Genomic DNA, 21,930 nt, shown 5'->3' on the forward strand with positions numbered 1-21,930 from the left:
AGATGGACAGTGACCTAAATAGTTAGAGACATGGATAAAGAGAGAGAAATAGAGAGTCATTGTGAATCCAGTTGTTGGCTGAGAGGAGTCAGGGTGATTTATAATTAATGATAAAAGGTTTGCAGACTGCTAAGTATGCAGGGCCGGGGAGCTGTGTGGATTTCTACAGTACAGTACCCAAAGCTCAGCTTTCTCATCAGTGGAAGAAATGTTGGAAGCTAGAGAGCAGGATGGAAAAGTCTATCTCTTTCTCTCTCTGTCACTTTCTCTATCTCTTGTTCTCCATCTTGCTTTCTCTCTCTCTCGCTCTATTGCTCTCGCTTACTCTCTCTTTCTGTCTCTCTTTCTCTCTCTCTCGCTCTGTCTAATTGTGTCCCCTAAAAGCTTCACTTCAAGTACTGTCTTTTCAAGGTAACAAATTTAGCCAACATCTGAATGTTTCATATTTCCCCAGGCATATAACAATGCCTTGTCTAACATTCTGGTGGCTAAACCTCCTAGGCATATAGTGCCTAGGCTAAGATTCTGGTGGCTAAACCTCCTAGGAATATAGTGCATAGTCTTAACATGCTGGTGGCTAAACCTCCTAGGAATATAGTGCATAGTCTTAACATGCTGGTGGCTAAACCTCCTAGGAATATAGTGCATAGTCTTAACATGCTGGTGGCTAAACCTCCTAGGAATATAGTGCATAGTCTTAACATGCTGGTGGCTAAACCTCCTAGGAATATAGTGCATAGTCTTAACATGCTGGTGGCTAAACCTCCTAGGAATATAGTGCATAGTCTTAACATGCTGGTGGCTAAACCTCCTAGGAATATAGTGCATAGTCTTAACCTTCTGATGGCTAAACCCCCTATGGGCTCCAAATCATAGGTCTATGACCGGTCGTACACACAGTAGGCCTACTGAATAAATCCAGGCTTTCTAGGTTTCCCATAATTTATATTCCACCTCCAACCCATCTCCCCAACATGACAGAATGAGTGGTGTCAGGTGTAGGAACTTGCCTACCTTGTTTTGTGCAGGCTCCTGTTCCACTGATTCAGACTCTTTAGTTTTGACTACAAATCTTGGTGAATCCAGCCAATAACGGCAATAGTTAGGTTCTAAACTCCGGCTCAGTAATCCAGATGGATACCAAAAGAAAGCTCTAGTTAGATGTATTCACCACACTAGGTTATGCAGCAGTGAGAGCAGATACAGAGTCACAACATATATTTATAACCTCCAACTAGGCCTCCCTTCCCAAACAGACCCCCCTTCTGTGTCTAGGATGAACGATCAATCTCTGTGGCTGGGCAGATGGTGTTATCATCCCAGCTTGAGTCCGGTACTCCTTCACGCCTCTCAAAGGTCTTCTTATCAGTCAAGTTAGGGAGTATTATTCCACACATTATTCCACATTCCACATTATTCCAGTCCACTACAGTCCACAACCTAATTATCCTTCTCATACACAAAGAACACTTATTTCTATTTTTAAGAATAAGCCATGTATTCATACTTAGATAATATATTGATATAAAACATTAATAGTATATAATGATACTGTATATTAAGAGGATATGTATCCTCCAAAGCTATCTATCTATTCTGGGCAGTTGAACCAGTGTGCAGACTCTGAGTACAACGCTTGTCAATGGTTTACAGTTTATTACCAGAGTAAAATGGACAGTGTTCACCAGCAAAGCACCCACACACCATCACACTTCCTCCTCCATGCTTCAAGGTGGGAACCACACATGCGGAGATCATCGGTTCACCTACCCTGCGTCTCACAAAGAAACGGTGGTTGTAACCAAAAATCTCCAATTTGGACTCATCAGACCAAATTACAGATTTCCACCAGTCTAATCTCTATTGCTCGTGTTTCTTGCCCCAAGCAAGTCTCTTCTTCTTATTGGTGTCCTTTAGTAGTAATTTCTTTGAAGCAATTTGACCATGAAGGCCTGATTCACGCGGTCTCCAACAACAGTTGATGCTGAGATGTGTCTGTTACTTGAATTCTGGAAATAATTTATTTGGGCTGCAATTTCTGAGGCTGGTAACTCTAATGAACTTATCCTCTGCAGCAGAGGTAAGTCTGTGTCTTCAAATCCTGAGTCGGTCCTCATGAGAGCCAGTTTCATCATAGCGCTTGATTATTTTTCGATTGCACTTGAAGAAACTTTCAAATGTCTTTAAATGTTCTGTATTGACTGACCTTCATGTCTTAAAGTAATGATGGATTGTCATTTCTCTTTGCTTATTTGAGATGTTCTTGCCATAATATGGACTTGGTCTTTTACCAAATAGGGCTATCTTCTGTATTCAACCCCTACCTTGTCATACATTTTTAACAAGGCACACCTGTTAATTGAAATGCATTCCAGGTGATGGCTGCCTGAGGCAGACTTGGCTGCCTGAGGCGGTTCTCAATCAGAGTCAGGTGATTCTTGTTGTCTCTGATGGGGAACCGTATTTAGGTAGCCTGGGTTTCACTTTGTATTTCGTGGGTGATTGTTCCTGTCTCTGTGTAGTGTTCACCAGATAGGCTGTAATAGGTTTCACGTTCCGTTTGTTGTTTTTGTATTTATTAGTTATTTCATGTATTGTACCGCGATTCATTCATTAAAGGCATGAGTAACCACCACGCTGCATTTCGGTCCGACTCTCTTTTGACAAACGAAGAACGCCGTTACAGAATCACCCACCACACACGGACCGAGCAGCGTGTTAACAGGCAGCGACAGCATGAACAGCGAATGGAGGACGTTATGGACAGCAGAAGCATGTAGTATACTACGTGGGAAGAAATAGACAGGTGGGCGGTCGACCCAGATAGAGTGCCGGAGCCCGCCTGGGATTCGCTGGAGCAGTGCGAAGAGGGCTATAGGAGAATGGAGTCGAAGAGAAAGACACGGCGGCGCAGAAAGAAACCCGAAAGTCACCCCCAAAAATGTATTGGGGGAGGGCTCAGGGAGAGAGTGGCAGGAGTCAGGAGTCAGACCTGAGCCAACTCTCCCTGTTAATCGTGAGGAGCAGCGATCAAAGGACTTCTGGACTTGGGAGGAGATATTAGACGGAAAAGGACCCTGGGCTCAGCCTGGAGAATATCGCCGTCCCAAGGAAGAACTAGAGGCAGCTAAAGCGGAGAGGCGCTGGTATGAGGAGGCAGCACGGCGACGTGGATGGAAGCCCGAAAAGCAGCCCAAAAAAATGATTGGGGGGGGGGGGGCTTACAGGGAGTATGGCTATGCCAGGTAGGAGACCTGCGCAAACTCCCTGTGCTTACCGGGGGCTAGAGAGACTGGGCAGGCACCGTGTTATGCTATGGAGTGCACGGTATTTCCAGTGCGGGTGCATAGCCCGGTGCGGTTCATACCAGCCCTTCGTATTGGCCGGGCTAGAGTGGGCATCGAGCCAGGTAAGGTTGGGCAGGCTCGGTGCTCAAGAGCTCCAGTGCGCCTGCACGGTCCGGTCTATCCAGAGCCACCTCCACACACCAGTCCTCCGGTAGCAGCTCCCCGCACCAGGCTTCCCGTGCGTGTCCTCGCTCCAGTATCACCAGTGCCAGCACCACGCATCAGGCCTACAGTGCGCCTCGCCTCTCCTGTGCTGTCGGAGTCTCCTGTCTGTTCAGCGCTATCAGAGCCTTCCTTCCCTCCTGCGCTGTCGGAGTCTCCCGCCTGTTCAGCGCTATCAGACCCTTCCTCCTCTACAGCGCTGCCGGAACCTCCTGCCTGTTCGGAGAAGCCTGAGCTGTCAGTCTGCATGAAGCAGCCAGAGATGTCAGTCTGCATGAAGCAGCCAGAGCTGTCAGTCTGCATGAAGCAGCCAGAGCTGTCAGTCTGCAAAGAGCTGCCAGTCTGCAAGGAGCTGTCAGTCTGCAAGGAGCTGTCAGTCTGCAAGGAGCTGTCAGCCTGCATGGAGCAGTCAGAGCTGTCAGTCTGTATTAGGCAGCCAGAGCTGTCAGTCTGCATAAAGCAGCCAGAGCTGTCAGTCTGTATGAAGCAGTCAGAGCTGTCAGCCTGCATGGAGCAGTCAGAGCTGTCAGTCTGTATGAAGCAGCCAGAGCTGTCAGTCTGCATGAAGCAGCCAGAGCTGTCAGTCTGCATGAAGCAGCCAGAGCTGTCAGTCTGCATGAAGCAGCCAGAGCTGTCAGTCTGCAAAGAGCTGCCAGTCTGCAAGGAGCTGTCAGTCTGCAAGGAGCTGTCAGTCTGCAAGGAGCTGTCAGCCTGCATGGAGCAGCCAGAGCTGTCAGTCTGCAAGGAGCTGCCAGTCTGCAAGGAGCTGCCAGTCTGCAAGGAGCTGCCAGTCTGCATAGAGCAGCTAGATCCGCCAGTCAGCCATGATCTTCTAGATCTGCCAGTCAACCAGATTCTTCCAGATCTGCCAGTCAACCAGTCTCTTCCAGATCTGCCAGTCTGCATAGAGCAGCTAGATCCGCCAGTCAGCCATGATCTTCTAGATCTGCCAGTCAACCAGATTCTTCCAGATCTGCCAGTCAACCAGAATCTTCCAGATCCGCCAGCCAGCCAGGATCTACTGGAGCCTACTACCTGCCTGAGCTTCATCTCAGTACTGGGCTTCCTCTCAGTACTGGGCTTTCTCTCAGTACTGGGCTTCCCCTCAGTCCCGGGCTGTCCCTCAGTTCCGGGCTGCCCCTCAGTCCCGATCTGCCCCTCAGTCCCGAGCTTCCCCTCAGTCCCGAGCTTCCCCTCAGTCCCGAGCTTCCCCTCAGTCCCGAGGTGCCTCAGTCCCGAGCTGCCCCTCAGTCCCGAGCTGCCCCTCAGTTCAGTGGGGTTCTGGGTGAGGACTATTAGGCCATGGTCGGTGGCGAGGGTGGATTATCCCAGGACGCGAAGGGGAGGAACTAGGACATTAATGGAGTGGGGTCCACGTCCCGAGCCGTAACCGCTACCATGGACAAACGCCCACCCGGACCTTCCCTATGGTTTTGAGGTGCGTCCGGGAGTCCGCACCTTAGGGGGGGGGGGGGTTCTGTCACACCTTGGTCTTAGTATTTTGTGTTTTCTTTAATTATTTGTTCAGGCCAGGGTGTGACATGGGGTTATTGTATTGTCGTATTGGGTTTTTTGTAGGCATTGGGATTGTGGTTGATTAGGGGTGTGTCTAGTATAGGCTTGGCTGCCTGAGGCAGTTCTCAATCAGAGTCAGGTGATTCTTGTTGTCTCTGATGGGGAACCGTATTTAGGTATCCTGGGTTTCACTTTGTATTTCGTGGGTGATTGTTCCTGTCTCTGTGTAGTGTTCACCAGATAGGCTGTAATAGGTTTCACGTTCCGTTTGTTGTTTTTGTATTTATTAGTTATTTCATGTATTGTACCGCGATTCATTCTTTAAAGACATGAGTAACCACCACGCTGCATTTCGGTCCGACTCTCTTTCGACAAACGAAGAACGCCGTTACAGTTACCGAATTTGTTTTGCAGAGTTTGTTCAGCCTTCCTAGATTGCAAGGCTATATTATCAGCTTTTTTTCTGGTAGTTGCTTGGAAAACTGTTCCTGCTGCAGTAAAACCATTGTGTTACTACAGTGCTTTCAGAAAGTATTACAATGTGGGATTAAAATTGATTTAACTTTTTTTGTACACAAAATAATATGTAATTACATAGTGGACATTTATGAAAAATAAAACAATACATGTTAATCAATACATGTTAGAATCACCTTTGGCAACAATTACAGCTGTGAGTCATTATGGGTAAGTCTCTAAGAGCTTTGCACACCTGGATTGTACAATATTTGCACATTATTCTTTTTAAAATGATTCAAGCTCTGTCAAGTTGGTTGTTGATCATTGCTAGACAGCCATTTCCAAGCTCTTGTAATAGGTTTTCAAGTCGATTTAAGTCAAAACTGTAACTTGGCCACTCAGGAACATTCAATGTCATCTTGGTAAGGAACTGCTGTGTAAATTTGTTCCTGTGTTTTAGGTTATTGTCGTGCTGAAAGGTGCATTTGTCTCATAATGTCTGTTGGAAAGCAGACTGAACCATGTTTTCCTCAGGAAATGTTTCTGTGCTTCGCTCTATTCCATTTCTTTTTATTAAAAAAACTCCCTGGTCCATGCTGATGACAAGCATACCCATAACATGATCCAGCCACCACCATTATTTAAAATATGTTAATCAGTAATGCGTTGTGTTGGATTTGCCCCAAACATAAAGCTTTGTATTCAGGAATTAATGCTAATTTCTTTGCCACGTTGTTTGCTGTTTTACTTTAGTGCCTTAATGCAAACAGGATGCATGTTTTGAAATATGTTTATCCTGTTCAGGCTTCCTTCATTACACTCTTCTCCTATCACTGCTATTAAGCTCTTTAATAGTTTTAAAGTCACCATTGGCATCATGGTGAAATCCTTGAGCGGTTTCCTTCCTCTCTGGCAACTGATTTAGGAAGGACACCTGTATCTTTGTAGTGACTGGGTGTATTGATACATCATCCAAAGTGTAATTAACAACTTCACCATGCTTAAAGGGATATTTCATGTTTTGTTTTTACTTTTACCCATCTACCGATAGGTGCCCTTCATTTGCGAGGCATTGCTCTACTAAGGGACCTTTACAGATAATTGTGTGTGGTGTACAGAGATGAGGTAGTCATTCGAAACTCATGTTAAACACTATTATTGCACACACAGATAATAATGCAATTATAATCTGAGTTGAATCACATTATTATTCCTGAACTTATTTAGGCTTGCCATAACAACGGGGTTGAATACTTATTGACATTTCATCTTTTCATTTTTTATTCATTTGTAAACATTTCTAAAAATATAATTCTACTTTGACATTATGTGGTATTGTGTGTAGGCCAGTGACCCAAAATTCTCAATTGAATCCATTTTGAATTCAGGCTGTAACACAACAAAATGTGGAAAAGGGTGTGAATACTTTCTAAAGGCACTGCAAATTCATATGCTGTATGGTGAGGCTTTTCTCTGAATGAATAATTGATGAGTGTATTGTATGTAATTATAGAGGCTAGACACACCTTATTGAGTTGATATGTATTTATTTGCTCCCTTAGGGTTATTAGCTATCTGCTCTGGAGTCCTCACGAGAATGGCTGCTGGAGGTGTATTATAGCTAATCATCATTGTGCAGAGCTAGAGGGATTTGATTTAGCGCACCTCCATACATTGTAAAAGTGGTGGAGTGTGTGTGTGTGTGTGTGTGTGTGTGTGTGTGTGTGTGTGTGTGTGTGTGTGTGTGTGTGTGTGTGTGTGTGTGTGTGTGTGTGTGTGTGTGTGTGTGCGTGCGTGCCTGCGTGCGTGTGTGCGTGCGTGTGTGTGTGTGCGTGCTTGCGTGTGGGGGAATAAGGATTACAGTGGACCCTAGGATATAAATACTTTCCCCAAGGGAGGGATTCTGCCAGAGCTGTTGGTTAGCCATGTGCCTTCCTGTGCTTGGGAAGTACAACGCAAACCGCTAAGCACACATCCACTTACTGTATTAGCCATATGTGGGTACACTAGGGAAATGCAGAGCAAGCTAATTAGTGCTAAGGGTGTCTATTAGCAATGAGTGTGCGTGAATAAGAGAAGTAGCCTAGCCTACAGCACAACAAACAGATTAGCTGTGATATATGGTACTATTATGCATGTTGGTGAGAATTCTGAGGAAGAAGAAACCTAAAGCTGTTTAATTAGATTGTTAGCCTATTGTGTTAACAGTAGTGTACTGTGTGAATGGGGACTGAATCTAACAAAGCCATAATACTGATATATTGTTTATGATATTTAATATTGAACATTTATTTGCATTTTGTCACGTTTCCCTTGTTCGCAAAAGGCTTAACAGTGTAATGGGGATACAAACTACTAACACAGTTAATTGGTTACTGACTCCCCCCTCTTCCTTCCTCCCTCCTTTTCAGAGTGAACTGAACCCACTGGGGGTGACCCCACCTATTCAAGCTGTGGACATGGACAGGAACATTCAGCCCCCGTCTAAAAGGCCAGGGATCCATTACTACATACTGGTTGGTAGGTTCCTCACAGAGCTACCAGTCACACACATGCATGTTTGCATGATCAGTTCCACTATTCCACTTTGATCCTTTAATCGCTAATGTCTTATCAATGGTCACCATTCATGCCCAAAAGCACAAAAACAGATTATTTGTGCGTGTTGTTTTACTTCAGGCCAGCCCTCAAAGTACCCAGACTACTTCTCCCTGAACAAGACGACCGCAGAGCTCCTCCTCTTGAAACCAGTCAGCAGAGACCTGTACACCAAATTTACCCTCATCATCAAAGTAAGCAAACCCACCTTTAACCTGAAATCAAGGTGCAACATGTATCACACTATCAACCAGAGAATTTGGGTAAGCTTAGTCAGCCTTTAAGCCTGACAAAAGGCAACTAAACCAATACTTACAGAAGTGTCAGTAATCTAGGAACATGTGATAGGAATTGTTGCTGTAGCCTTCTTATGAATCCTGTGGTGATGAACAGAGCAGACTATCATCCACCACCCAGAACATCTCTCCTTTTAAAACGGTAGCCCCTGAGCACTGATCAGGTTGCCATGCACACAGAGAGGAGAGCAGAGGAGGGAGTGATCTCCACGCAGAGGAGAGGAGAGAGTGATGATGTGTGAAGAGCATGTTTTGTGTCGCCAGGAGAGTTGTCTATGGTGCGATGTCAGGCTTATCTAGCTGAGTCACATGGAGATGGACCTGGTGCTGGGGGTATCAGAAGTATCGTGTCTTTGGCTATGCCGGATTGAGTGATATGACATGCTATTCTATAAAATAATTTCTCCGTAATTAATATCACCTGATTGAGCTTATCATGTAAATGTAATTAACTAGAGTCGGGCACCACAAAATAATATTTATAGAGCTGTTATCTTCCGAATAAACTCTTAAAGACCTAGTAATATTTTACATCAATAGCAGTCAATATCAATCGTCGTCTTAATTCAGTCTCATCTGAAAGTTGTAAATAATTTTATCTGCACGAACCCTGGCTAACAAGTTGAATCAGCAATACAAAATTGGGTTTAAATATTTATTTACTAAATACCTAACTAATCACACAGAATTACACATACACACAATTAATAATAACTTGATTACAAATTACGTCTTAAAGGAAAACGTCCCTTGCGGGCGGAACAGATATGACAGCTTGTTACACAAAAGAAAAGGGTCTGGGATTAGTGAAAGAGCGGGAAGACTGAGGAACAAAGGGAAGAAGCTGGTCTATCGTAAATACAGCATAGTATGCATTCTAAATTACCACCCATTTGGAAAAGGAAAATGTAATTCATATTTACTCTGAGCTGCGTTTCAGTAGGTTGGGGGTAGATGGAAGGCTGTGTTGCCAAACCGAGTCCTTTGTCCTTTGAAAAATGTCTCTGGTGGTCAATTGGATACGTTGTAGTAACGTTGTTGTGTGGTAGATGGCATACTCTGTTCCTAACCTGCGTTTGCAGCTGCGGTTGCTAACTCAACGGCTAGGAGGTAGCACTTCTGTAGTGAATAAGAGTTCATAGTTCATACCATTCGCAAACAAAAGCTTAGGCTGATGTTGGCTTCATTCTGTAGTTATTATCTGAACCATTCTGAACCATTCTGACATAGGACCGTCGTCCTACATCCCCGGAACAGGAAGTTATGTTGTCGTCAAGGACTTATATAGGAAGGGAGAGGAGGGCGTGTTTGAAAAGTTGTATAGCCCATGTCCCTTCACAGGGCGGGCCACTGATTGAGCAGCCTTATCTTATGAAAACCCAAATCTCACATTTTAGAAGCTAAAATCACATTTCATCCCATCACAAATAATTTCATATTCAAACATTTAAATTGAACAATAATTCCATGTGAATCCGATAACTCTGATGTGTTGAGTTTATGTCATCTTCTCATTGATGAGAATGTCTCAGATGACAACCGAACTGACATCATATTCATTAAGTACCACCGCATATTGGTCGCATTACCAGAATATAGTTCATTTCCCCCCACCTTCTGATGTTCCCCGAATCTCTATGTTAACCAAGGGTTTTGGCAAATGTAACCTCAGTAGGGTAGAGAGAGGGAAAAGGGGGGAAGAGGTATTTATGACTGTCATAAACCTATCCCCCAGGCCAACGTCATGACAGCAGGGAAGAAGATCGAGAATTATAGGTTGGTATCTGGAGACTGCTCTTTATGTTGGCTAGCAGATACTGTTTTACAAATATGCCTACTGCCATTGAAATACATTGAGATCTTATACATCGAGATACGTGGAGGAGAGAAAATAGTATAACATTGTTGTATTTTATTGTCACTTGTTGTAGAATGTTCAGCACCAAGGACATGTTGCACCAATTTTATCATTGATTCTGATGTCTCATTGGAAAAAGCCATTTTCTCTCAGAGGGTGGCTAGGACAAAAGTGAAAAATAAAGATGGGTGAGATGAATGGATGGGGAAAGAGGAGGAGACAATAATAGTCAGATCAATACAGAGGAAGGGGAAAGAAAAAAATAACAAGAGAAATAGAGAGAGAGAGGGGATTGATGGGGGGGGCAATGAAGATTGAGTGATAAACAGTGACTGTAGGTGGCAGAGAGTTTCCTGCAGCCTGGTGTGTTCTAGCAACGGAACACAGGTAATTTACCACTGCCTCCCAGAAACAGGGACATTACTAAAGAGACAAACCACAAGGGAACATACTTCATCATCCTTTTCCCTCCTACCCTCTCTCTATCTGCCTAACGCTTTCACTCGCTGCCTCTCTCTCTCCCCATCTTCTCCTTCTAAAAGCATTTTCCCTCCGGTGTTCCTGAGAGTAGATTAGATCCTAGGGAGAAACCACAGGGTAGAAGTGGGTGGTGGGTCGATGGTTGTCCAATCTCATCAGTCTGAGATGTGCAGGAGGTGGGGATGGTCACAGGAGATGGACACAGTGAAGATGTACAGATAAATTGGTGGTGGTAGACATGGAAGGAGTGCTCTTCAAGCTGGGCAGCAGGAGGATATGAGAAAGATGGACAGATGAGACAGCACACTAAAAGTGAAAGTTGGATAGCAAGCAATGAGCAGGGGAATGTTTTATTTTATACTCCAATATACTTGCAATAGATTCTATTAAATTCTATAGATTCTATGCACAGGTACTCCGACCTTAAAAAGAAAACAGAGAGAATGTCCTAAAGAATATATTTTCTTGTGAGTAGCTAGGTTTACATCTAATTGGGGACTTTTCATTCAAATATTTTAAAATCAGCATAAAGAAGATATGTGAATTTTTCACCAGTGGTGTGTTTCCACTGAACGAACTTGTGAATAAAAATCAGTGTGTGATGACATAGTACACACAAAATGTACTTTTTCGCTTAAGTTTTCACGTACCAAATAAAAATCTAAAGTTCAATGTGTTTCCATCACATTTTAAACCGATAGTTTTGTCACAAAAACTGTTGCGTTAATAAATAGCAAATGTGCCTACTTTGGTCTTGGCATGTACGCTCTAGCCAACAGCTCGGGTATATACTGTACAGTGCGGGTAGGCTGCGGGTTGGCTAGTCTACATGATGAGATTATTACTGATAAGAGCAAGAATATCTTCAGTTGTCAAACGACACTCAAGCATCAAGTCACCAGAATTAGACCTTCAATATTTATTGGAAAGGAGCATCAAGAAAGAAGCACTTTCACCACCCAAAATGATAACACCATGTCGAACGAAAGAATGATGTCGGCATTTATAAAGTTATACTGAAACTTCCTGTTACCATCACAGCAGTTGTGATTTTTTTTATACGGTATGACTTTACTTGCACAAAAACTGTGGATGGAAACGTAGTTACTGTGATCTCTTATTTGGATCTTCATACTACGGAAAATCTACAGTACATACTAGCGTGGTGGGTCAGTAGGTTCCCTCTGCTAGCATGATGGCATCATAGTATTCAGGTCATCTCTCTGCCTTCCCTCCTCCCTTCCTCTACGCCTCTCATCCTCTCCTCCTCGCCAGGTTCACTTGCAATGAAACAACATTTGTGCAGGAACTGCCTTAGATCAAGTAATTGTGTAATATATTTTTTGAGGAATTATGGTGGTCTGACTGTATGACTGCACACAATCGGTGGCTCATCATCCGTGCTAGGATATAGTTTCACACGCGTGTTAGGTTACAGTGTAACTATCACTAAAAGCTCATGTGATACTTGGCTGAAGCGACATGCAAATTGATGCGTGCTAATGTGGCATGTTACTGTAGTAATTTCCCCCACCAACTGTGCTGCAATAAATGCAAAAACAATGGAAGCAACATGTACCCCTGTGTTTTTTTCACATAGATTGGTTACAGTATCGTATTATCCACTGTCCATTACACAAGACACCGACATGGTTTGTTGAGTACAAAAAAGAATGTTGAGTACAAGTGTGTGTACACGGTACAATGATGATCTCTTAGCTGCTCGGTTAAATTAAGACGGTTATTTATGTCCCCCCAGAAGGACAATGTTTTGAACATGTCCTGGTCTTTGTCAGAATGTTCTAATCGGGTGTTGAATGGTGCATTGAATGTGCACACAGTTTTATGATTGCCTCAAGCAAATACGAATGCTGACATTTAGATTACGTGTCTGATTGCTGTGAATGCTTGTCAATAGCTAGGTTTAACATCAAAGATCCACATTACAAAATGATATGATTTGGATGCACTTATCCATTGAACTGGTTTCCACGGTAAGCAGCATGAGAAGGCACATTTTTAAGAGAGCTACTAGGGGTGCAGGTCTTTGCTTCAGCCCAGCTCAAACACACTCAGTAGCGGTGCGTGGGTAAAATCACTGAGGAAGCCATATTACAACCTATGTTGTGCTATGTTTGCTCTATAACCCGTTCGTTCATAGGCCACCATGATATACAATAAGGCCGTGACAACAAAAAGATAAATCAGGCCTACCAACGTTGTGTCGTCGGAAAACTTAATGATGGTGTTGGAGTCGTGCTTGGACAGATTCAGATTCAGAAAACATTTAATGTCTTCATTGGTGGAATAAATTTAACAACACATCACATAACCAGAGAGCCGCATCAGTCCGGTGAAGTCTGCACATATTGCACGTAACAAACAGTTAATATTTCCAACAGTTTACTACACAGTTACTGATGTAGAAACACAGCGAGTTACCCCAAGTCAGCACAAAGAAAACAGGAGCACTTTCTCAGCTATTCCAGCAGCATTTCAACTTAAACAGTTCAACATCATCAAATCAAGATACCACAAACAATTTAGTTCAATCAACGTTGCTAAATATCACGTGGCTGTCCATGGTGCTGATTATATTTCTGTGCGTGTGTGAGTCAAATCAAATCCAATTTTATTTGTCACATGCGCCAAATTCACGAGAATGGGGGCGTGCTCAGCCCTCCTTTTCCTGGAGACCACGATCATCTCCTTTGTCTTGATCACATTGAGGGAGAGGTTGTTGTCCTAACACCACACTGCCAGGTCTCTGACCTTCTCTCTATAGGCTGTCTCATTTATCAGGCCTACCAACGTTATGTTGTTGGAAAACTTAATGATGGTGTTGGAGTCGTGCTTGGACAGATTCAGATTCAGAAAACGTTTAATGTCTTCAGAGAGGCAATTCATCTTGCAGCAGTCATAAAACATATCACATCTAAAAATGAAAAATAAATAGCAAAGGACTTTTACAAACAAATAGGCAGGGTAAGTGCAGTTTCATAGTGCAAGTGCTAAGTGCAATTAGTCCAACATTTTGTTAAGTTGCACAAATGCATTCGGAATAAAATAGTACTTGGCCCTATTTTTTAACCTTAGGTAGTCTCTACCTGAGGCCAGAGGGAAGGAGCTGGAATTCAGAGTGGAGTGGATGGGAAGAACCTCTATTTTATTCGCCTTATGAAGGGCTCTGGGTGAACAGGGAGTACAGGAGGGGACTAAGCACGTACCCCTGGGGGTCCCTGTGTTGAGGATCAGCGTGGCAGATGTGTTGTTGCCTACCCTTATCACCTGGGGGCGGCCCGTCAGGAAATCCAGGATCCATTTGCAGGGGGAGGTGTTTAGTCCCAGGGTCCTTAGCTTCGTGATGAGCTTCGTGGGCACTATGGTGTTGAACGCTGAGCTGTAGTCAATGAACAGCATTCTCACATAGGTGTTCCTTTTGTCCAGGTGGGAAATGGCAGTGTTGAGTGCAATAGTGTGTGTCATCTGTGGATCTGTGTATGCAAGTTGGAGTGGGTCTAGGATTTCTGGGTTGATGTGAGCCCTGACCAGCCTTTCAAATCACTTCATGGGTACAGACGTGAGTGTTACGGGTTGGTAGTCATTTTGGCAAGTTACCTTCAATGGCTTCTGGTTGGGGTATGTACGTGGGGTCACTGTGAGGACCACGTCATCGATGCACTTATTGATGAAGCCGTTGACTGATGTGGTATACTCCTCATTGCCATCGGATGAGTCCCGGAACATATTCCAGTCTGTGCTTGCAAAACAATCCTGTAGCTTAGCGTCTGCGTCATCTGACCACTTCCGTATTAAGCGAGTCACTGGTACTTCCTGCGTTAGTTTTTGCTTATAAGTAGGAATCGGGAAGATGGAATTATGGTCAGATTTGCTAAATAGAGATTGAGGGAGAGCTTTGTACGTGTCTCTGTGTGTGGAGTAAATGTGGTCTAGTGTTTTTTTCCCTCTTATTGCACAAGTGACATGCTGGTAGAAATTTGGTAAAACGGATTTAAGTTCCCCTGCACTAAAGTCCCCAGCCACTTGGAGAGCCGCCACTGGATGAGCATTTTCTTGTTTGCTTATGGCTTAATACAGCTTGCTGAGTGCGGTCTTAGTGCCAGCATCGGTTTGTGGTGGTAAATAGACAGCTACAAAAAATGTAGATGAAAACTCGCTAGGTAAATAGTATGGTCTACAGCTTATCATGAGATACTCTACCTCAGGCAAGCAAAACCTTGAGACTTCCTTAATATTAGATTTTGAGCACCAGCTGCTATTGACCCCTTGTCTTACCGGAGGTAGCTGTTCTGTCTTGCTGATGCACGGAAAAAGCAGCCAACTGTATATTATCCATGTCCTATTTCAGCCACGACTCTGTGAAACATGTTACAGTTCTTAATATCCCGTTGGTAGGATAGTTTTGAATGGAGCTCATCCAGTTTATTCTCCAATGATTGCACGTGGCCAATAGGACGGATGGTGGAGACTGGTTACCCACTCCTGACAAATTCTCACAAGGCATTCCGACCTGCATCCCCTGTACTGGTGTCTTCATGTGAATGAAGGGGATTTGGACCTGGTCAGGTAAATCCTTTGCGTCCTACTCATTAAATAAAACATTTGGCTTTAGTTCACAGTGAGGAATCACTGTTTTGATATCCAGAAGCTCTTTCCGGTTATAAGAGTCGGTGGCAGAAACGTGATGTACAAAATAAGTTACAAAGAACGTGAAAAACACACAAAATAGCACAATTGGTTAGGATCCCGTAAAACGGCAGCCATCTTCTCTCGCGCCATTCTTGTGAGCCTACTTCATGTGTGCAAGTAGAAAAACATGTTAACTCACCCAGACGAGATGAACATCAATGTCATCCTCCTATAGTACACATTTTTTGTTTTTGTTGTCCTAGACTGTAGGCTACCAGGATAAAATGCTTGCTAGCCTTACTACCTCGCATGGGCAACAAGGAACCAGTGAAATTGGCTAGCTAGCTTGAGCATACTACATCTAGACTTCAATCGTCTCAGGCCAGTGGCACAATGTATGAATTTATGGTCAGATCAGAAACTCAGTAATAATCATTGTCCTGTACGGAACCTCAAGTTCAAATCCATATTTATTTATTTTTATTTGTTTTATTTTACCTTTATTTAACCAGGCAAGTCAGTTAAGAACACATTCTTATTTTCAATGACGGCCTGGGAACAGTGGGTTAAATGCCTGTTCAGGGGCAGAACGACAGATTTGTCACTTGTCAGCTCGGGGGTTTGAACTCGCAACCTTCCGGTTACTAGTCCAACGCTCTAACCACTAGGCTAAGCTGCCGGGTCGATTTTAGCTAGATACTGCAGGACAATAACACCAGTGGACCAGAAATATATATACAAATAATATATATACAAATTCAGACAAATACATTTGACTTTTGATGTGATTTGATTGGTGTGAAGCCAAATCCAAACTGGCCTCCCTTGAGGGGTGGTTTTGCTATGCCAGTATCACCCGGAGTTGAGCTCAACTAAAAATGTTCATCATGGGAGGCAAAATGCTCGCTGGCATCAATCAATCAAATGCTACATGTGGCAGCATGTCATACTCTCTTTGGCCAGACAGCATCAAATACATGCGCTACACATGCTGAGACAGATGGGTATTGTTTTCCTCGCTCAGATGATTCCTCCGGTGAGATAGATTCAGCCACTTGCGAATTTAAGGAAATTTATGAAAACACAGAGAGTCGAAAGATAAGTTATCATTTGGGGGGGGTTAAAATATGTGGGGAAGCCTGGCTTTCCTTGACATCGATGAATAAATGCCACTGAACACACCTGATTCTACCAATCAGCTGTTCATCAGGACCTTGATTAGCTTTAATCAGGTGTGTTCGAATAGGGCTGGAACAAACGCCTGCACACAGGAAGAGGGTTGGCCCCCCCTGATATAAACAATAAAGTCTGTGGTATCATTCAAAACAGAAACTGAACTGCTAACCATTTTAATTAGCGTCCATTCATCCCAGATTAAAGCATTTGTTTTAAGTTTCTTACCAATTACTGGAATCTACATTTAAGTCACATTTAAGTCATTTAGCAGACGCTCTTATCCAGAGCGACTTACAAATTGGTGCATTCACCTTATGACATCCAGTGGAACAGCCACTTTACAATAGTGCATCTAAATCTTTTAAGGGGGGTGAGAAGGATTACTTTATCCTATCCTAGGTATTCCTTAAAGAAAAGGTGGTGATTGACTCCGCTGTCCTGGCGTCGTGAGGGAGTTTGTTCCACCATTGGGGGCCAGAGCAGCGAACAGTTTTGACTGGGCTGAGCGGGAACTGTACTTCCTCAGTGGTAGGGAGGCGAGCAGGCCAGAGGTGGATGAACGCAGTGCCCTTGTTTGGGTGTAGGGCCTGATCAGAGCCTGGAGGTACTGAGGTGCCGTTCCCCTCACAGCTCCGTAGGCAAGCACCATGGTCTTGTAGCGGATGCGAGCTTCAACTGGAAGCCAGTGGAGAGAGCGGAGGAGCGGGGTGACGTGAGAGAACTTGGGAAGGTTGAACACCAGACGGGCTGCGGCGTTCTGGATGAGTTGTAGGGGTTTCAAAGTGGTTGTTTGATTAATTTGCCAATGATTTATGTATTTGAAATGACAGTCTTTCGGGAAAACAATGCCCTCTGCATTTCTATTCCCTTAGTAATCTGACGTTCAGAAGTTTGCATTTCAATTGTGACACTGAGTCCTTGTAAATGGTGTAATATCTGGCTTTCAAATGTGTTTAGCTTTGTTTACTGATCTGCAACAGGTATTACAAAAATAGTCCGTCTGTCATAATAATCTTATGACCACCTTATGATTGTGTGTTCCATGTATGTTGTAAGTTGCATATCAGTACATGTTACAGTGAGGTTGAGGTAGTATGTACATGTAGGTATCATTAAAGTGACTATGCATACAGTATATGATGAACAGAGAGTAGCAGTAGCGTAAAAAGAAGGGTTTGCGGGTGGTGGGACACAATGCAGATAGCCCGGTTAGCCAATGTGCGGGAGCACTGGCTGGTCGGCCCAATTGAGGTAGTATGTACATGAATGTATGGTTAAAGTGACTATGCATATAAGATAAACAGAGAGTAGCAACAGCGTAAAAGAGTGGTTGGGGGGGCACACAATGCAAATAGTCCGGGTAACCATTTGGTTACCTGTTCAGGAATCTTATGGCTTGGGGGTAAAATACTTTTTGTCCTAGACTTGGCACTCTGGTACCGCTTGCCATGCAGTAGTAGAGACTGGGGTGGTTGAGGTCTTTGACAATTTTTAGGGTTCATAATAAATATACACGTTTCTGCTTCTTTTAGGCTGAGCAGGACAATGGCCACCCACTCCCAGCATACGCTGAACTGATCATTGATGTCCTGGATGAGAACAACCAGGCTCCGTACTTCCAGTTCCAGTCCTACCAGGGATACGTCAGTGAGTCCTCCCCAGTAGGCACCACCATCTCTGCCGGCTCCAACCTCACTGCCCCCTTGGGCATAATCGCCCTGGACAAAGACATTGAAGAGGTATTGGGGATGTGTGCATGCACACACACAAGCGCACACTCTCACAAGCACAAGCATGTCACTTATGAACCTGCAAATACACAATACTATGAATGCACACACAAGTACATACACAGACAGCGCACACAAATACACATAAGAATTAGCTGGCATGGCTACACACAAGAAACTAAATGTACATGTTAACCTTTTGAATGAATTAAATTTCATACAAAATATGAAGCCTATAGTGGGCTTTTCAGACTAAATAATTTCATGAGTACATAAACCAATTAAATATTTACATTTTATAGCATGTTTATGTCAGTAAAATACTTCCAGAAGCCCATGCTAAGATGGGGAAACACTCTCCCTCACACTGTATTATCATTGACGCTACTTTGTCTCTTTATTGTAGCTGCTGCCTGGTCAAACACCTGTAGGTAAACGTGTGGTTTGTGATGCTGTTATGACTAAAAGTGTGCCTTTGGGTTTTACTCTACTGCATGGTCTGTTTGGTCTGTTTTTTCAGATGTGTGACTCAGTTTTCCCTTCCAATTATCAATTTCTTCATACACAAATGTCTAATGTTTTTGTTTTTAGTGGGTAATTGTTCAGTCAAGTAAAAAAAAAAAAAATTTAGTTATTCAGTGTTTACAGATGCACCGATACATTTAGTACATTCAGTGTTTATGTGTGTGTGTGTGTGTGTGTGTGTGTGTGTGTGTGTGTGTGTGTGTGTGTGTGTGTGTGTGTGTGTGTGTGTGTGTGTGTGTGTGTGTGTGTGTGTGTGTGTGTGTGTGTGTGTGTGTGTGTGTGTGTCTGTGTGTTGTTGAGGTGATGATTCTGAAAAGCACATTTCAAACAGGCGCTGACAGGAGTGGGTTTTCTAAGCGCCTCAACTGCATTTAAATGGTTGAAATCACACATTGAGACAGGCTGCCAACACACCAGGAGACACTCAGAACACAGATGCACAGCAGCATTCGCCCCCACTCTGTTTGTGCTTTTGTCACCAGGATATTTCTCTTTATGTTGATGATGTTGAAAATATTGTTTTATTCATTTCCTCAGATGGCACCTAACACAATAAACTCCTCAACAGAGATTTCTCCAACTCACTTTCCCTCTGTATCATTTCTTACTGTGTCTCTCTTTCTCTGTATTTGTCTGTCTGTAACTTTCTATCTCTCGCTCTCTTGCACTCTCTCCCTCTCAGCGGGGTGAGATTAAGACATCAAAGTGCAGCTCTGAAACAGATCAATGGGCAAAGCAGTGTGAATGTTTAGCAGACAGGCAGGCCTCATTGACAGACCTGAATCTCCATAACAACCCAAACCTGCTTAAATCTCCCTTGTGCCAACATAACCCAGAGAAGAAAACCATTTTTGGGGAAAGTTGTAAAACAGTATTGAAATGTTTTTATATATGGTCCTCACTTTTAGACCAAATTACTCCGTACTCCATTTTATATTTATATTTAAAGATCACATATGAGTTTGTTATTAAGACACATGAACTTTCACCTTCAAGAATGCATTTTTTTAATGAAAAAAATATTTTCTACTTTCAAACATATTGAACAGTAGGCCGGCATAAGCATAGGTTTCTGTAAATCGATCATATGCTGTAGCTTGTTGCCAGAGCCGCAATGAAAGACCTACTGTACAATTGTAGTGTGCTTTATAAGGGGGTATAAAATTACAAGATTTCTTAGAATTCCTTCAAGGCCTTCTCCTGTTCTCAGTACTATGTTCTCAATACTATGTTGTCTTTGTCAGCAGTCTTTTACCACTCAGACATGTTTTGGCTTGTTCTGTCTCACGATTGTTTTTTCCTCAGTGACACAGCTGCAGATTTGAGTAAGGTCTTGTCTCCATGGTAACCCTCTTCTCTCCAATGTCTTTACTTTTTGAAGAGCAAAGACCCTCTGGTGACAGTGACTCTGGATGACTTCAGCACCAGCTTTGCCATAACCCCGACCGGTATCACCCGCTACCTCCGACTGCTCAAACCTGTGGACAGAGAGAAGCAGATGACCTACACCTTCACGGTACGCCTCGTTCCAACGACATCCACATATATTACCAAATAACACCCACCACTCTAATAAAGTATATGGGAGGAAACAGCACCCACTTCTAAAATATATAACAGCTTGGTTTAGGCTGTATGATATGACTTGACGTAACCACACTGCCTACGGAATCAATTTATTTTCAACTCGGTCAATACAATTGAACTTAACTTACGTTGTAGCAGTTTGATTTATCTATGCCTATATTGAAGAGATTAAATGACTTGGCAAGGCACGTTACTACTTTACACCTTTATTAGCATGTATTTATTCTGGATCACCTGTTTACTGACTTACAGTAGCTTTCCAAGATCCAACCAATACCAGATGAAGCCCTTTCCTTCTGGACAGGAACACGCTGCAACTGTTGGCTCCTGCTGTATTTTGACACACAGTGCTCTCCAGCATATTCACAATGAAGGGGTTTTATCTTTATATTTTACATTATTCAGAGACTTAATTGTGTTTCACTGTATTGATGGCATGCAATTACATAAATAGTGCTACTGTTCTCTTTAACATTAAGACCCTAAGTAGTCTCTGAAGAGCCTCCAGTGCTTTAAGCATCTACATGTGTGTACTCTCCCTCTGGGATGGTTACATATCAGAAAGCATCATTATTTAAATATTGAGGGAGTGTTTCCTGGAGAAAACACGTTTGATTAAACAAAAGAGAAAGTGTGAGGGTTTGGGCGATAGAGGTGGTAGGATACTAGTCTGTTTTCAATATCTGCATCTGTGGTCATGATGTGCCAGCTGAGTTCAGAAGAAGCTGTGAAGATCAAATATATGAAGCTTCAGCTTCTTTATCTCTGCTACCTCACTCCCTCACTGGACCAGTCAGGAAGATATTGATAAAGGGCAACAGGTGCCATGTTTGAACTCTTTACACCCCTTTGGAGAAGGAGTTAGCTCTTTTGGATCTCACAATCAGAGGTCTCCGTGTGTGTGTGCGTGTGCGTGTGTGTCAAGGACCTCAGCCACCCGAGCCATGGCCTGTTCACCCCTCAACCATATAGAAGGCGGGTACAGGTGCATCAAAGCTGGGACCGAGAGACTAAAAAACTGGCCATCAGACTGTTAAATAGTCACCAGCCAGCCAGCCCCTGCCCAGTAACCTCTGCCTTGAACTTTAGTCACGTTTACTAGCTGGCTACCACCAGGTACTCAACCCTGCACCTTATAGACTGCTGCACTATGTACATACTGTAGGCATTGAACACTGGTCACTTTAAAAATGTCTCAATACTGTTTTACACACTTCATATCTATACAGTGTATTCGGAAAGTATTCAGAACCCTTGACTTTTTCCACATTTTGTTATGTTACAACCTTATTATAAAATGTATTCAATATTTTTCTCCTCTCATCATTTTCTACACACAATACCCTATAATGACAAAGCGAAAACAGGTTTGAATTTTATTTTTGCAAGTCTATTATACATTTTTAAAAACAGAAATACCTTATTCAGACCCTTTGCCATGAGACTCGAATTCGAGCTTGGGTGCATCCTGTTTCCATTGATCATCAATGAGATGTTTCTTCAACTTGATTGGACTCCTGTGGTAAATTCAACTGATCGGACATGAT

General features: G+C 43.3%; 1 protein-coding gene across 2 annotated transcripts in view; it reads left to right on the top strand.

Annotated features, from left to right (window-relative positions):
• The window catches only part of LOC118369714 (protocadherin-15-like), a 269,223-nt gene that overhangs the window by 94,639 nt on the left and 152,654 nt on the right, over positions 1-21,930 (top strand). For both annotated transcript variants that reach the window (XM_052498598.1, XM_035754342.2), the window contains exons 10-13: positions 7,895-8,003; positions 8,163-8,275; positions 18,074-18,280; positions 20,178-20,312. In XM_052498598.1, the coding sequence (XP_052354558.1) occupies positions 7,895-8,003; positions 8,163-8,275; positions 18,074-18,280; positions 20,178-20,312 (564 nt within the window). The remainder of the gene's footprint in view (positions 1-7,894; positions 8,004-8,162; positions 8,276-18,073; positions 18,281-20,177; positions 20,313-21,930) is intronic.

This window comes from Oncorhynchus keta, chromosome 36 (genome assembly GCF_023373465.1).
Source record: "Oncorhynchus keta strain PuntledgeMale-10-30-2019 chromosome 36, Oket_V2, whole genome shotgun sequence".
In the NCBI taxonomy this organism is placed as follows: Eukaryota; Metazoa; Chordata; class Actinopteri; order Salmoniformes; family Salmonidae; genus Oncorhynchus; species Oncorhynchus keta.